The sequence below is a fragment of the Sorghum bicolor genome, chromosome 10 (assembly GCF_000003195.3).
Source record: "Sorghum bicolor cultivar BTx623 chromosome 10, Sorghum_bicolor_NCBIv3, whole genome shotgun sequence".
Lineage (NCBI taxonomy): Eukaryota > Viridiplantae > Streptophyta > Magnoliopsida > Poales > Poaceae > Sorghum > Sorghum bicolor.
Genome location: NC_012879.2, coordinates 53,571,300 through 53,588,715, shown reverse-complemented (window position 1 = coordinate 53,588,715; position 17,416 = coordinate 53,571,300). Strand labels below are relative to the sequence as shown.

Genomic DNA, 17,416 nt, shown 5'->3' with positions numbered 1-17,416 from the left:
TTAATAAAGAGAGATAATAAAAATTTTATGGGAGTAGATAACACTATTTTTAAAATATAAATATGTTGAAAATTAAGTTATGAAACCTCCGGTGAGGATGACTTGTTATAATGCATTGTTCATCCTTATACACAATGGTGCCATTTTGTAACAAAATTTGTAATTAAATCCCTATATCAAAGAAGCGCACAAATCTAGCGCTCCCTACATTGGCTTCCACGAATTGCCACGAAATGATTGGATGGGACTGCAAAGTTGCAAGATTTCCCAACCGAAATGCCGAAAAATAGCGGAATTTCACATCATCGAAAAGAAATCATGACCATGCCCCACGCACCGAACCTCGATTTAAAACCGCAGAAAAGGAATCCATCCGACCATCCATAAAAAGCACGGCGACGCGGTCACCACTACGGCACCGCCGCCGCCGCCGCCACCGCCGCCACCCTCGACCCCTGAAGAGGCAACCCGGGGAGGACGCCTCTCCCATCCACGCGCACGCACCCTCCCACTCCCAAAAACCTAGCCGCGCGCGCCACCTGCATCCCATGGCGGCCACCGCGGCCGCGTCGGGGACCGGGTCCTCCTTCCTCTCCCCGCGCCGCAGTCGCAGCGCCGCCTCCTCGACTGTCCGCGCCGCCGCCTCGCGCTTCCGCTCTCCGGTGAGCTTTCGTCTCGTCGCGGGGCTTTCTGATTGGTGGATGATGCCTACGAAGTGGTGAGGTCTAGAGCTTTTTTGGTTGGTCTTCTTTTGGTGTGCGCAGAGATCCGTGCTCGGTAGCGAGCAGCTGCGGGTGGCGCAGGAAGGGAAGCGGATGGGCGGGGCCGCCGAGCCCAGGGCCGCCGTGTGGACGCCAAAGGCGCCCGCGCCGGAGGCCAGGCTTGCCGCACTGCCAAGGGAGCCGCGGGACTCCAGGATGAAGATCTTCTCCGGCACGGCCAACCGCCCGCTCGCTCAGGTGGGGTCACTGACTCTGTTCGTCCATGTTAGGCCGCTTGGTTCCGTGGGCTATTACAGGAAAGAAGAAAAACTGTTGTTTCCATTTTATGCAACTTGGGTACTATAGTGCTTTATTTCTTAGTTCTTTGACTGGTTTTAAGTCGTCAATGGCACTGTGCATGATAATTTTACTTATACAGTTACGCGCATAATTGCAGTTGGATTTAGTGCTTTACATGAAAGAGATGTCTCTGCAGTTGAAATTCGAATATTTTTTAAACGTGCAATTTTTTATTTTATGCATTTTATATCTTTCAACTACTATTATTGTGATACGACTTTTGTGCCAGTACTATTAAAATAGTAGGTTTAAGGTGCTTGCACCTTTTTATTTGTACGGTTTCTAGATTTTGATGTTTTATACACTGTGGTCGTGGCGACATCGCTTCTAAACACAGTACTGAAAATTGTAATGTCCCTCTATGTCTTTACTTTCTAGGAAATTGCTGCTTACCTGGGTGTAGACCTCGGCAAGATCCTGATCAAGCGTTTTGCTGATGGAGAAATTTATGTGCAACTGCAAGAGAGCGTGAGAGGATGTGATGTGTTCTTGATCCAGCCCACATGCTCTCCTGTCAACGAAAACCTCATGGAGCTCTTCATCATGATTGATGCCTGCCGGCGGGCTTCAGCACGGTCTATTACCGTTGTTATTCCATACTTTGGTTATGCTAGAGCAGACAGAAAGGTATTAGCTAAATGATACAGTGATTTAGTTTATAACCTAGTAACTTCAGATTCAGAATTTAACGTAAAATATTAAAAAAATCAGATTATTTCGAAGCACATTGCTTCTGATTTCATTGTGTTTGCTGGCAAAATGCAAATAAAAGCAACACCATCAAAGTAAGCTTCAACATTTGAGCTCCTTGTCAAGGATTGCTGTAAGGGCAGTGTACACTGCTAATGCTGATTTGTGATATAGTTTGCCACCTGTTTGGTTCTCCAACTTTATTATGGATCCGAAAAATCTTCCGATGCTGATTTTCATGCAATAAAGTTGGCAATTAGTCTTGTACGTCAGCTTTATTGTTGATCCAAAAATCAATCATTTCCCTGCTGCTGCCTTAACTTTGATAAAATCCATCTATTACGAATGACTTCTATTCCTCTAATTGTATTACTTTATATACTACTATTACCACTATGGGTTTCCAAATACCCCCTCCATTCCAAATTATAAGACGTTTTGGCTTTTCTAGATACATAGCTTTTTTTACTATGCACTTAGATATAAATTATGTTATTTATCTAGAAAAGCCAAAATGTCTTATAGTTTGGAACATAGGGAGTATTATGGAGGATCTGAACTGCCCAACTTAAATTAAAGAAAAAATTACTGCTCCATTTGCTTTAATATCTGAACATCTAGCTTTTCTTTTGTTTAACTGCACAACATCTTTGGTAACGCAGGCACAAGGGCGTGAGCCCATTACTGCCAAACTTGCTGCAAATTTACTTACTGAAGCTGGTAGTGACCGTGTCATTGTATGTGATATCCATTCTACGCAAGCGTTGGGGTACTTTGATATTCCTGTGGATCATATATATGGGCAGGTAGTGAGAGTTCTTTCTTTACAGCGTTTGATTTGAATGTTGCATCTCATTGAAATCCTCATCTGAAAATTTTAGCTGATTACTAATTCGTGTCATCCTTGGTAGCCTGTGATTCTGGATTACCTGGCCAGCAAGACAATATCTGAAGATCTTGTGGTTGTTTCTCCTGATGTGGGTGGTGTTGTTAGAGCACGTGCATTCGCTAAGAAATTATTGAACGCCCGTTTAGCTATTGTTGATAAAAGAAGACAGGGTCACAACATGTCAGAGGTGAGACCTTTGGATTGAACCAATCCTTATTTCACAGCCCCACCCTTTTATCAAGGTTCTAGAAACGGGATAGGAGTTCTCTCTCTTTTTTTTTTCTTTTTAAGTTCCTTGAGTTTGAAACTTCTCATTACAATGATTCACTATATTCTTTATAGCTGTATAATTTCATTAGTACTATAATTGTATGCAAGTATTTTTATCACCTGCTTGCAAAAAAAAAAAGTATTTTTATCACCGATGTTTTGTTTGGGTCATCCATGTTTCAACTTGTGTTGATCTGTGCAATAAAATGCAATTATAGCTTGCAAAACTACAGAGGCTTATATCATATTTTTGAGTTTCCTACTTCTGAGTTCCGTTTTCCTTCAGGTCATGAACTTAATTGGTGATGTGAAAGGAAAAGTGGCTATCTTGATTGATGACATGATTGACACAGCAGGTTTGCAATCTGATTTTTAGTTTTTTGGCTGCACGCCTCCACATATTAGTCTGTTTATTATTCCATCCAATAGTCACATATTTTGAACATTTTTTATTTTTAATTTTAATCAAATCCAGGGACAATCACTAGTGCAGCAGCTTTGTTAAAGCAGGAGGGAGCAGAAGCTGTATATGCTTGTTGTACGCATGCTGTTTTCAGGTTTTCTAGTTGGCTTTATTTTATGATGTGGCTTCATCACTCTGCACTTTTGAATATTTCTCTGCAAGTACATCCATAAAACCATACAAAAAAGTACAGCAGCGGCAGTAGTTAGTGGATAACATGTGTAGGTCATATTAACTTTGCTAATCTTGTGCGCACAGCATTAGCAGCTAATCTTAACTATGTGATTACTAGAATAGTATGCAGTATGTTTTCTACCCCTTTTTTACTAGCATTTTCATGTGATGTTTTTAATATACTTTCATGTATATTAGTGGTCAAAGTTCGAAAGTTTGCGCACACATCCGTAATCAGCATTCATCTGAGAATGGAGGGAATGCTCTATTACCTCAACTCCAATTATAAGTAACCTTATATTAGTTTTTCATGGCCCCTTCCTGTTGTACATGTATAATACAAATTAACTCATGCACGGTTGAGTGTCAAATTGATTTGTGGTGGATGCCATTTTTGTTAAGGAAAAAAATCATATAGGTGAATATAAATTGCATTGTTTGCCATGGGTCACTCGTTAATCTTTACTCTGACCAGACTTGAAAATGGTGTTCGTTTGCAACGTCACAACTCACAACCAGGAATACGAGTCCTCTAAACATAGCTCATGGTATTTTGTAGTAGGAAGGTGCCTGAGGAAATCTTGTCTGCAGTCAGTCGTCCAAATTTGACTACTAATAAATTTGCTTGTTTGGTGCTCAGTATGCTTGGTGACCTGCACTTTATTTTAGAAAGAAAGTAGCAGTAGGCTTTATTTGGTTTGCACAATTGTTGTCTTATATTCTAATAACATGCTTATTCTTGCACAAGACTTTTATATTAACATGGTTGACTTCTCAGCCCTCCCGCAATTGAAAGGCTTTCTGGAGGTGTCTTTGAGGAAGTTATTGTGACAAACTCCATCCTGCTGCCAGAAGACAAATGCTTCCCTCAGCTGACGGTGCTTTCAATGGCGAACCTTGTAGCCGAAACAATTTGGCATGTTCATCGTGATGGCTCCGTCAGCAGCATCTTCCAATAACAGAAACGCCTATCAGCTATCATCATCTCGTCTTACATTCGTGTGGTATAGAGAAGGCACCCAGTGCCTGTTGCTGTTTTGCCTATTTTTGTAGGGAGTCAATTTTGGCGGCAGGGTATAATAAGGTGGTATTGCTGATCTGGTACGTGGTGATAATAAGGTGGTATTCCCGGTGCTACGCTGGTGTACGTGGGTGATCAATTCTGTGTCATGTTACTAAGTAATGTTAAGCTCCTGACCTGCCTCTTATGTGGAGGCTCAGTCGTAGCAATTTGATAACGTGGGGTGCGTGCGAGGGGTTCGGGTGTTCCTGTCATCCTGACAAGATGGAAATCGCAGAATCGTTAGCTTTGACGATTGACTTAGTTTCATACGTTTTAAGGTACTCCTCGGAGTCACCGAGAAGTATTATCTTGTGAAGTGTGCTATTTTACAGTTTTATAAGTACTTAGGTACAGATAGGTATGTAGGTATGTGGGAGAAAAATATTGCTGAATAAGATTTAGGCTGATAAGCTCAAACGATCAGGCTACCAACAATTCGTAGAGTTGTTGCTAAGGCTGGATAATGAGCTGACTCGGCTTGTTTTAGCTCGTTAGGATAACGAGTTAGCTCGGCTCGGTTTGTTATTTTAACGAGCCAGAAAGATAGCTCGGCTTGGCTTGTTAAAAGCTTGATATGGTTCTAGTATAAATTATGATGATTTTTTTCTCTAATACTGTAGCTCGTTAGGCTTGCGAGCTGGCTCGTTATAGCTAACGAGCTAAAATCTTGGCTCGGCTCGACTCGTTATCCTAACGAGCTGAGCTGAGCCAGCCACGAACTAGCTTCGAGTTTTGTTTTTCGTCCCGCCTTAGGCCCTGTTTAGTTTCCCATCCAAAAATTTTTCATCCATCCCATCGAATCTTTGGACACATGCATGGAACATTAAATATAGATAAAAAAATAAACTAATTACACAGTTTAGTTGAGAATCGCGAGACGAATCTTTTAAGCCTAGTTACTCCATGATTAGCCTTAAGTGCTACAGTAACCCACATATGCTAATGACAGATTAATTATGCTTAATAAATTTGTCTTGCAGTTTCCTGACGAGCTATGTACTTTATTTTTTTATTAGTTTCTAAAAACTCCTCCCGACATCCTTCCGACACATCCGATGTGACACCCAAAAAATTTTCGTTTCCAATCTAAACAGGCCCTTAGTCGTTGCCCCTCCCCTCAACCCCATCCTCCTCTGATCACACAGCATCCGCCGGTGAGACGCCTGTGCAACTGGCGTCTCGTGCCGCCCTGTCGCTGTCTTGCTCACCTCCACTGACCACCGGGGTGTCAGCCATCAGGCGGGCGCCTCACCCGGCGAATGATTGCTCAAACTAAATCAAGCGAACGATTTTCGACCATCTAAACTTTCCATTTTAAGAAAAAAAATCCTATCTCTTTCCCTTTTAGGAAATACTCATTCCGTGCATCCCTATTGTCTCTCTCGCTTCGTTTTTTTCTCTGGCTATGATGTCGGCACTGACATAACCATAAAAGCAATTTTTTTTAAAAAAATGCTATAACTTAAAAACAGTGTGTCCATTTTTAATTTCGTCTGCACCAGTGCATTCTACATGATGCGACGAATAAAACTACACCCCCACTTAGATATATTTCAAAGAATTTTGTTCTACGAATAACTTATATGTACTAACTTAGGATATATAATTTAGAACATATAACTTAGAACACACCATTTACATATAATCGCTTATGTGTACCAAATAATTAGATATAACTTAGAATATATAACTTAACATACATAACTTATAATGTATAAGTTATAACTTATATACGAAACCTTGAAAGTGCAAGAGTTATGAAACACAATTTATTTATAAAAGTTATTAAAAACAAAGCAATGAACTAAGTTATAGCTTATGACAAAACTTGCAAACACAAAAATTATTAACACACAAAGGAACAAATTAACTTATAACTTATATCAAAACTTACAAACATAAAAAGTCATGAAAGTCAACTTGTGTACATAAGTTATTCCATGCAACTTGTGTATATAAGTTAATCAATACAATTTATGTACATAAGTTGTAAAGTTATATGTTATAATTTAACACATATAACTTTCTACGTAAAAAAAAATCTTTGAAATATATATAAGTGGGATCTAGTTTTGTTCGTCTCGTCGCGAAGAATACAATGGTGCAGAGGGAATGAAAATTGGATAAACCGTTTGGAAGTTATAGCAATTTAAAATAAATGATTTGTATTTTTTAGATGACATCAGTGGGACGTGGAAGGCGCTGATCGGATCGTTCGCTGGATTAGTTTCTAATGAACGTTCACTAGAATGGAACTGGGGCAATCCTCGACGCTGGTGGCAGGGAGAAGTGTTAGGTGGGTTGTGGGACTATTGGGCCGGCCCACTCATGCTGAGGTCGCGTGTTAGAATTTGCAAATCATCTTGCAACTAGTTCTTTGTCAAATAGAAGGGTAAAATCTACTTTTCCTGTTCCAACTTTCACGAAAGCCTGCCTTTTGTCGAAACCGGACAAAATATTTTCCTCAATTTTTCAAACCATGCTTTTTACCTTCCTAAAGCGGTTTCAAAGTCTGTTTTACTACAGTGAATGATGGTTCTGCTACAGTGATGGTGGTTTTGTTTTGTTTCTATTATTTTGGTTGAATCTTTGAAAAATCATATTAGATCATAGAAAAATCATAAAATGGGAAATCCAATTTTATACTAAAGCATACCATATTATATGTTCACTATGTAATTCTACTCCTGCGTAGTCTAACAAAATTAGATTTTTTATTTTGTGATTTTTGTGATTTGCAATGATTTTTCAAAGATTCAGCCAAAATAAACAAAAAAGAAAAAAACAAAACTACCTTCAAAACTGCTTATAATAGGGCTAGGGAGATAAGATCAACGGTTTTAAAAGTTGACAGAGGTGTTTTGACAGGTTTTAGAGTTCAGGAAGGAAAATGGATTTTCAAAAAAAATTGAGGGAGATAATGTGGATTTTTTTCCTGGTAGAAATTGTTCAGGGAGTATTGCCGAAGGGGGGACCTTACATACATTTTACATGGTTACTAATTTTGTATCATGACATCACCGAGTATAGGGTGGTGGGCTCCTGATCTGCCGCGTGATGGGGAATCTTAGGGGGTGTTTGGTTTCATCCGTTAAACTTTACCACCCGTTACATCGAATGTTTGGGCACATGCATGGGGTACTAAATATAGACTATTTACGAAACTAAAAACACAGTTAGAGAGTAATTTGCAAGACGAATTTTTTAAGCTTAATTAGCCTATGATTAGACAATAATTTTTAAATAAATAAGACGAAAATGCTATAGTACATGTTAAACTTTACCAACTCTAACCAAACATCCCCTAGTATGAAAGCTTTGTATTGCGGGCAAGGGATTTATGTGTTCATTCATGTCAACTCCACAAGATGGCAATAACACAGAATGATTAGCTGTGTCGAATTTGTTACTAGTTTTCTTGAGCGACTTTGTTACTCCGTTTGAAGTAAGCCTAGCTCAGTCGGTTGAGAGGTAACGGATTATGCCCGTACAAAGTTCAAGTCCTCGAAATTTAGATGTCTATGTTTTTTTAATCACCAATCAACTAAAAAGACGTACACATAGTTATGGACATTGAGATCAGAACTGAGAAACTTGATGATGTGCTCTCCCCGACGGCAGAACTGAGACACTTGATGATCACTATGCCAAAACGCTTTATATTCACTATGCTGCTTACGGACGCGTGGAGAACAGACGTCTGTAAACCAAGATCATAGACACCTATAACAAACGCTCGTCTGAACTAATTCGATGCAGGAAAACCGTCGTTCGGTGGGCGTGTTAACACGCGTCTGTGCTACGTACACGCGCGGCGCGGGCTTTTTGGGGCAGGGTGTGCCCGGCCGTAGGGCCGATTGCCGGCCATGGTGTGCGCGGCGATCGAATTGGTGGTATTATAGTGCCAGCTGCGTGGATGGTGCTGATGAGCTCGATCCATCGCGCTCGTCGGTGCTGCCGAGCTCCATCGCGCGCGGCCGCGCGGCTGTTGGTGCTGAGCTCCATCGCGGCAAGGGCGTGGCCGGTGCTGAGCTCCCTCACAGGTCGTAGTGTGCGCGCGGCCGACCGGCCTGCGAGAGGTTGAAGAAGAGGTGACGTGCTGTCTATTTTTTTAACTAGGTAGCATGCCCGTACGTTGCTACGGGATAACAAAACTTTTATACTAAAAATACACAGATCACATGATAAGATAATAATAATATAAAAATAAATATCAATGTTAAATTAACATTTAATCTAAAAAAGCAAAGTTCATAAAACTTAAATTTCATCAAAGACAAAAAAAACCCACCTTGCCTCGCTACATAAAACTTCGTAGCCAACTCTTTCATTCCAATTCTTTCTATTTTCAATAATTAGATTACAACTCCACCAATTACAACACAACAAAATATATGATGAAAAATATACATTGTTTGACCTCTAAAATACTTTTTGATAAAACTGGTAGAAGTCTTGAAAGATTAAAATGATGACGGACACCCTATACAATTGTAGCCCGTGCCATGCCACCTCGGTCGTGCCCTTGTTGATCTCCGGCTTGCGGCACACATGTCCATAAAAAGTTTTATTCGTAAAGGAGGAATTATAGTGAAAATTTTGAGAAATAATAATACACATTTGAGAGAATTCATATAATAGATAATAAGAACTTAGATAGATATAAAAATGTGTATCTATCGCAGGAGTTGGATGCTTAATTCATATAATGGTTGGATGACAAAAAAAGTTCTGTATTTACGACAAGAGTTGGTTAGTAAGCACCAGCACCATTTTTACATTCATATCAAAATCCAACCCGCAACTAAAATGATTTCACTAGAATTATCATTTACCTTATGGTACACTTCAAAATTTCAAATGATAGAATTATCAATTATACAAGGCCTATATGTAGCAATCAGCATAACACACACTGTCACCATTTTTCAAGCACCAATATCCCTAACAACTTAAATAATATGTTGACTTCCTTAACTGTATTCACTTCCTAATGAGGGGGCATTGTCATTCTAAGGCCATTCATTATATGAAATGATAACCAAAAACAACCCATCACATAGAGAGGTTAACATTTTAGGAGCAGGTGCTTTTCTCAAGAAGTTACTGCCACCAATCTGCAATAACCAGAAGAAGTCAGAAATAAAGAATCCTAGCAATAGGAAGTGATTGCATGTTTTGGCTCTAAAAGGCACTTTGTAATGACATATGGATCCTCTAGTTGCACATGCTTTATATGAAGCACAAGTTGATATTACGACTTTTTTAACATCTACTATAATCAGTAATCACTTATTTTCAGGTAAATGAATCTCCAGCTTAACTGAAAGTGGCAGCACAGATTAGCTATTATCCACCCATGAGCTTAAGATTACAGAAGGATAAAATATATTGTACCATTTCATAGCATCCGTCTTTATAACAAAAACTCAAGAAAAAGAATGTTATTATATTAAAATGATATGAATGCCTAAAGTCGCATTTGCTCACTTTAAAGAAAAACAACACCAGTATACACTACTTCTAATTCAGTACTTCTCAGAGCCGTAGGGAAATTCTGCTCTATAAGAAGATTTTCAAACAAAATAATACTGTTCTGAGCCTACTCTCCTTGATCCTTTCTTTGCCCAATTTAGTAGCTCGTCATCAGCAGCGCTCCACTGCCAGATCCACTCCCACCACCCCTCACATGCTAACTCCGCTGACACCGCACCACACCACCCACCAGGCCTCGACCAACCATGACCAGTGGCGCCTGGCTTCACATCTTATCCAAAAATCCCAAGATTTATAGGGGTCTCAAACCCCAAAGTGATGTATGGGTAGTTTTTTGTTTTGCAATTTCGCGATAAAAAATAGACAACTAATTTAACTCAGAAAAGGACACAGGAACTGTAGAAAAGGACAAAGCCTGAATATAGATAACATAAGTAATCAAGCTATGATCTAGATTCATACCATTTTCTTATGCATAGAAAGTCAGAAAACTGATGCACCTGAAAGAAAAACATGACCTACATTAGTAGGGTCATAAGATGCTCAGGAGATGCAAATGACAAAACTTGTGCACATCATATGGCAAATAGAGCAGTGAAACCTTATATCAAACAACTCTCTTTCTACCTATGCATCAGTACACCTATACACCATCAAACCAAGCAACAAAGGCTTCAAAATATTACAAAGCAAAGCGTTAGTTTTACAATCCAACTTCCTTTCCACCTATGCAGTACATTTGATCAATCCAACTAATTGGTAGGAAGGTAAATTTGCTAGACCGTGCAATAGGGACGATGATGTTCGAGAAGGGTACAATGATGCTGCAGTGACCAGGGGCAGTTGTAGTTGGATGGCCAATGGCGATAGATGGCGTTGGCAGTGAAGTTGTAGAGGGCAATCAAGGTAAAAAAAATTGGCCCTGAATTTGCAGAAAGCTCACCAAGCATTGTTAACCAAAGTATCCTGAAATGGGTCCCAAAAGCAAGGAGCCCACCTGAAATTAGGTACATAATTTGGTTGGAAGAAAGGAAACAAAATAAGATGCTTCAAAATTGGAGCTATTAAATTAACGAATAAGAACCATTTGGCCATTTGACTATGTGTCAAAAAATTAAATTAGTTCTTCATTTGAATATCACAGGCATGAAAAGAAAAGGCTTCAAGGTTCTGAAATTTCTGAAATTGACATGAAAAATCAATTATTTACTTTTTAACGTAACATGGAAAATCAATTTGCATAGAAGATTCAAGAATCTAGCATCCACAAGGATCAACAACCCATCAATATATTTTCCAATATAAAAGAAACAACCAAGGAAACCATCAACATATAATCCTACTTACCATCCTATCATAATACTGCACGAGGTTGCACAGGGCACAGCCTTCATGGCCTCACAGAATCTAGACGTCGCCTCTCAATCTCAGACATGGTCTCACAATGCTAACTACAGATCACATGATCAGAGTACAGTTATGATCATCATCATATTCTATTGGGTAAGTCCATTCCAAACTGCAGATAGTAAATTCAGGAGATACCTGCAACAGAGCCTGATTGTGTCTGCTCCCTGGATCAAACAAAGAAATCAGAGACAGTTGATGCACAAAACGAGAGATTGCGATACAAGAACAAATGAAAACAAATCCCTTTCTCTAGGCTAAATAAGCATATAGTATCTCATTACAAAAGGTGAAATCAAAAGTTGAAAGAGAACAACACCATTTTACCTTTTTAATATAAAAAGGATATTTCATTCTATCTCTTGTTAGTTTATTTAAATTCTAAACTGCCAGAGAAAAACTGGACTGTAAAGTCATATGACACAGCTAAGCATTGCCAAGAGATCCATTGTTTTGTTTTGAGTTCATAATTGCTAAGAAAATGTTTAAGAAGTGTTCATTTCCCATTCAATAAACAATGTGAAAAACACATTCCCTGAAATCGTCAAGTTGCAAAGTGATTAAGGTCAATTCGTACTCGACCATCCTATCACGAGTTTACAAGTAACAAGCATGTAATATGAAGAAATACTTATTTTCTTAGTTTTCTATATGCTGCATAAAAAAATCTTTGTTAAGCAAAAACTACAAAGTGCACCCAAACTATATATTTTTGTGGTTTCTAAGTCCTTACATATATAAATTTGGGATATGTTTTGAAAGGGGCTATTTGTTCCTATAATTTACCAAAGCTCTCATAATAACCATCTATGGCATCTAATTCCTAACAAGGGATCGCCACAGATTAATCAATTGCACACAAAACTACAATGAATAGTCATACAACATTGCACCAAGTGACTGCAGATCTATAGAAACACGAAACATACTTGTAGATTAGAAGAAATCTAAGCCTCTGGTAGTAGCAACACCAAACCAGTTCCGCAAAGAGAAAAAAAGAATGGGGACTGCAACCTACATCCTTGAGGGCGTCTTGATTCTAGAAAGCGTCATCCTTCTCGATCTCGCCCTTTTTGTTATCCTGTAAAATCAATTTCAAATTGAATCAACATAACCATGAGCAATCCAAGTCGATTAGTGATACATGGTTATGATTATTGATATAAGACAAATTAGACACATATACCATTCTACCCTACAACAGCCTGGATGAACAGGGGAAGGATTGAAGGAAGAGCTGTGACCTCATGTGTAAGAACCCTAGGTGGTCCGAAGGTCCTCATGGGGAGCCTGCAGCCGCCACCCTTGGACGCTCCTGTTCCTACAGCTCTCATAGCAGATCCGTGTGATGCAGGGCGTAGGAGGGGGGAGGGAGGGAGTGAGAGGAGGTAGGAACATTGTGTACCTAGGAAAACACACACAGAATTTTATCTTCAACATAATCAACGTCTCAAAATCAACCATGACTAAATTCAATGGTTTTAGAGAAAAGTTTGAAGCCTGCATCAACTCTCGCTCTCCCACGCTCCTTCCCCCTCACGCCGAAAACTGCACGGCGTAGCAGCCCGGCGCCCTCTCCTCTGGAGTCCTGCGCGCGGTGGCAGGCCGCCGCCCTCTCCTCGGACTCCTGCACGCGGCAGCAGGCTAGCGTCCTCTCCTCTTCAATCTTGCGAGCGCAAGCAGGCCAGTGCCCTTTGATCCGCGGCAGGACGTCTGGAATCTGCGTGTGGCAAACATTGATCCGCGGCAGGACGTCTGGAATCTGCGTGCGGCAAACATCAGGAAGCCAACAAGGAAAACGGGCTGATCCAAAATATTTCAGGAAAATATTTTAGGAAAATATTCTTCAGTCAAGTGGATGATGATACAAAAATTTCAAGAAAACTACGGCTGATCTGCGGCTGTTGACGGCTGATTCGAGGCTGTTGCGGCAAACATCAGGATATCACGAGCGGCTGTTGCGGCTGATCCGCGACGGCGGCGTCCTCGCCTACGACAACACGCTTTGGGAGGTTGCAATGTCTACACCAGAAGATACACGCGAGGCGCTAAGCGACGTCACCAATATCCTTGGTAGAACTCTATATTTGGTCTTCAGAATTATTAATTTTTATATATTATTTAATGCTTTGCTCATATGGATATAGAAGAAAGATCTGCAACCATATTAATTTTTATATATTAATTTTTATATTATTTAATGTATATGCTCATAATTTTGGCCTTAGTAAGATCTGCCCGGTATTGTCTCAGTTTTTCAGTTTGCAGTGTTTTTGTTAATTTCTCAATTTGCAGAACCTTTGTTAATTTTTAGTATTATAGTAGATATACCAGGTTGTTAAAGTGTATTTTCAATTTCCTATTCCTGTTTATATTCTTGTAATATAATATATGTTAAAACATCCACTTTAGATAAAGGCTCACGGAGGAGGGAGGAAAGAAATATACAACAACACAATCTTCGAGCTCAAATGACCGACGAACAAAGAGAAGAAATTAGGAGAAAGCAACATGAGTATCAACATGATTACCGAGCACGGAAGAAAGCTACATCTCAAAATGCTACTACTTCTCGTGCTCTCAGTGAAATAGTGCCAGATTCTTCAACTATAGGTATGTACCAATCTCTTTGATTCAGACTTCTTATTACACCATTAACTCAAGTATATTTTAACCCATTGGGCAAACTTCCACCGTGCAATTGATAACAAAATTATACAGGTACTAATTGTTGTGGTATGGAGCAAGACACCCCAACTATTTTGGACAAGGAAAATATCCCACCAGATGCATAGGGAATCATTCAGGTAAATACGTAGTCTCTACTATAATGGACCATTTAAAACTATCCTAGGTCCACCAAAAAGAAAACGTCCCCCGCTGAGAGTCTCTAACCATTGTGCACCTAGAAAAATACACACGGAAATTTATCTCCGTTAAAATCAAGGGTTACAAAACCACCCAAACCCAATCCGATGGTTGTTGATGAAAGTTTGATGCAAGGCTTCAAACTTAGCACCCCACCCCTCGCTTCCGCCCTCACCCACGCTCACTCCGCCTCCTCCATGACAGCACCCCATGGTCACAACCACGGTTCGATCCTCTTCTTCCCCAGTCAGTGGCAGATCTAGGATTTTAACACAGGGTATGCCACACACAAAATATTTTATACAATTTGGTAAAACCATTTCATTCAGTAAAAACCCTATCAATTAAATTTTATTAAAAAAACTCACATGATAATACTAATGTTGGACGAACTATGAACCAATCTCTAACCACCGATCTCGCTAATATTCCTGATGCGCAACATTAGGAGTGCATAATTTGTAAAGCTGACAGGACACTATATATAGCTACCAATTTCCATGCCATGCATAACTACTAATTTTCATGCTATGCATAGCTATAGATTTTCATTCCAAGTATCTCACAGGACACAATAAAATGGGATGAAAACAATAGGAAAATAAAGGATAAAAATACAACACAAAAACTAAAAAAATATGTATTATCTACAGTTAGTTTTTGAAGGGACATAAAAAGTTAGTTTTAAAGGGAACATAAAAGTAGAAAAATAAAACAAAAATTGGGGAAAAAGGATAAAAACAGATCACAAAAACTAAATAAAAAATGATCTACAGTTAGTTTTTGAAGGGAACATATAAAAAGTTAGTTTTTAAGGGGAACATAAAAATATAGAAAATAAAAACAAAAAAAGCAGATATGGAGAATTGGACCAACGATCTCTTGGTTAAAGAGTAAACAACTTACCATTGGGCTACCAAGACATATTGTATTGATCTTTAATTTCAAAATTTTTTGTTATATGCATAATCCAATAGTAAGTAGTACATAGCTGCCCCACAGGGTATGCCGTGGCCCACCTAGCATACCCTGTGGGTCCACCCCTGTCCTCAGTATTTTGTCCACCAAAAAAAAACATTGTCCGCGCATGGGATGGGGACGCCTCTCCTTTCCCCGTGGTGACCTCCCTTCTCCTGATCGCTCTCATCTCTCTTCCATCGGCGACATTGTGAGTGGATCACCACTGCACCACCGACATGGCTCCCTCGCTGTAGATCTATCCCCTTCCCTCATTTTGTTCCTATGGTCGCTGCCGCACGCACGCACCCCCTTCTCCATCTCGTTGTCTCCCTTTGTTGCATCACGTCTGATCTGGAGACACGGCAACAGGAAATTCACCAAGTGCTTCTTGATGTTCATTCGTTTCATGGTTCGTTTTTGGACAGGGATAACACAAATGAGCCGACAGACAGATCCTCTATTGGGACGTCGCCTCGGGCCATGTCATCTACAAGTTCCGTGGTCACAACAGCGAGGTAAATTAATTGATGTTTTCTTTTTCTCCCCATTGTTTATGGAGTTTTCATCCCTATTTTCTGATGTCTATGACATAATGTGATTGTTCTTAGAGCTGAGCGGTTTACACAATTCTAATCAAGTAGTTACGTGCTCATTGTGTGGGTGATAGTATTTCTATCGTACAATTCTTGTTCGTTGCTCTGAACATTGGTGAACACTGCCTAAAGAGCACCACGGACCATTCCCATTGTTGTAATACCATCTGCATCCAATGCAATGCTCTAAACGATACTTCTGGTGTTTCTACTCTCGTGTTTTTATCTGATAGTTTCACTTGCATTTAGCACTTGGCATTGCACACTTTTTCCAAAGCCTGTTGGTGATGCTAAAAAATTGATAGTCTCTATGTGATAGATTTGTATTTTTTGAGATTTGTTATGCTACTCAGCCATCTTTATTCAGCTCTTGGTAGGTCAATTCAGTGAAGTTTAATGAGTACAATGCTGTTGTAGTTTCAACTGGTTATGACCGTTGCATTTGACTGCATGTCACAAAGCAACGACCCTACTCAGGAAGTTTTACATTGTTACCTATAATGCATAGATGCATCACATTTTGTTATATTCCTTTTCTTGATGTCTTATACACTTGCTTTCTATTTTATCATGTTGCAGACAGTTGATACTTTTCAAGATAGTGTAATGTTAGTTAACCTAAGAAAGACAGAGATAATTGCTGGCAATGTTGATGGTACTGTTCTGGCATCTGACATGTATCTTTTGGTTTACTAAATGAAACTTTGGCTGTTCCCTCTTTTTTTAAGGAAGTACTTCGAATCCTAATCCATTTACTCCGATCAATTGTTTCGGCAACAAGTATGTCACCGAGTCATTGACCACTCTCGCCACCGAGTTCCAGGTAACGCTAATTTATCGGTGGTGCTCAAGGATCTATTCGTTGCTTTTTCTGATACTTGATTCAGTCTGCAGACATGCAGAGAGAGAATGCCATTTGTTAACTAGCGTCCAAAACCAAGAAGTAGATTGCTGCTTTCCTGAACCAAGGGTTCTTGAACATAGTCACCAGGGCTCAGACGTAACTGGGCTTTGAGGTTAAACACTTTATAGTTTGCATATAGTAGATAATATTACATTGCTTGCAGCTGCGTCCACTTGAATTAGACTGATGTATGTATAATTTTCTATGCATAAAGAAACTACATGATCACATATTTATGAGATCGCACATGACTGTCTTGCTTTCAGAACTGATACTTTGTTTTGGTAAGGTTGTTTAGAGATACGTCCATGTTAAGTGCCATATAATAATATAAAAACTCAACCGGGGTGGTTAAGACTGCCGCCTAACCGGCAAGAAAACCCTGGAACCCACACCCCCCATCCATACACGGTGACCCTTCCGTCACCCAAGTGAGAATTGGGCCAAGCCCCCCGGTGCTTTGGCATGAGAACGGGCAAGGAGATTTTTTTAATCCAGCTTGAAATTTGCTCCCACTGGAATTCGAACTCAGGACCTAGGAGGTGCCACCGGAGTGCCTAGACCAACTGATCTAGCAT

The 17,416-nt window shown here is 39.7% G+C and overlaps 1 protein-coding gene and 1 long non-coding RNA gene across 7 annotated transcripts in view; one reads left to right on the top strand and one right to left on the bottom strand.

Moving 5' to 3' along the window:
• LOC8083460 (ribose-phosphate pyrophosphokinase 2, chloroplastic) lies at positions 338-4,871 on the top strand. 2 transcript variants are annotated; one of them, XM_021450239.1, is made up of 8 exons: positions 338-662; positions 765-959; positions 1,440-1,688; positions 2,414-2,557; positions 2,663-2,827; positions 3,197-3,266; positions 3,386-3,448; positions 4,326-4,871. In XM_021450239.1, exons 1-8 carry the CDS (start codon positions 549-551, stop codon positions 4,376-4,378), a joined length of 1,053 nt encoding a protein of 350 aa, XP_021305914.1. In that variant the 5' UTR covers positions 338-548; the 3' UTR covers positions 4,379-4,871. The 2 variants fall into 2 exon arrangements, with proteins under 2 accessions (XP_021305914.1, XP_002438684.1); XM_002438639.2 differs by having other exon boundaries at positions 340-662; positions 3,386-3,467.
• Positions 8,902-17,416, bottom strand: part of LOC110431313 — a 36,664-nt gene continuing 28,149 nt past the window's right edge. Inside the window, exons 3-9 of one of the 5 annotated variants that reach the window (XR_002448791.1) lie at positions 12,758-13,275; positions 12,532-12,594; positions 11,652-11,680; positions 11,454-11,557; positions 11,050-11,103; positions 10,569-10,606; positions 8,902-9,149 (exon numbers count right to left, since the gene is read on the bottom strand). This is a non-coding gene — a long non-coding RNA (uncharacterized LOC110431313). The other 4 variants (XR_002448793.1, XR_002448792.1, XR_002448794.1 and 1 more) reach the window with 4 other exon arrangements.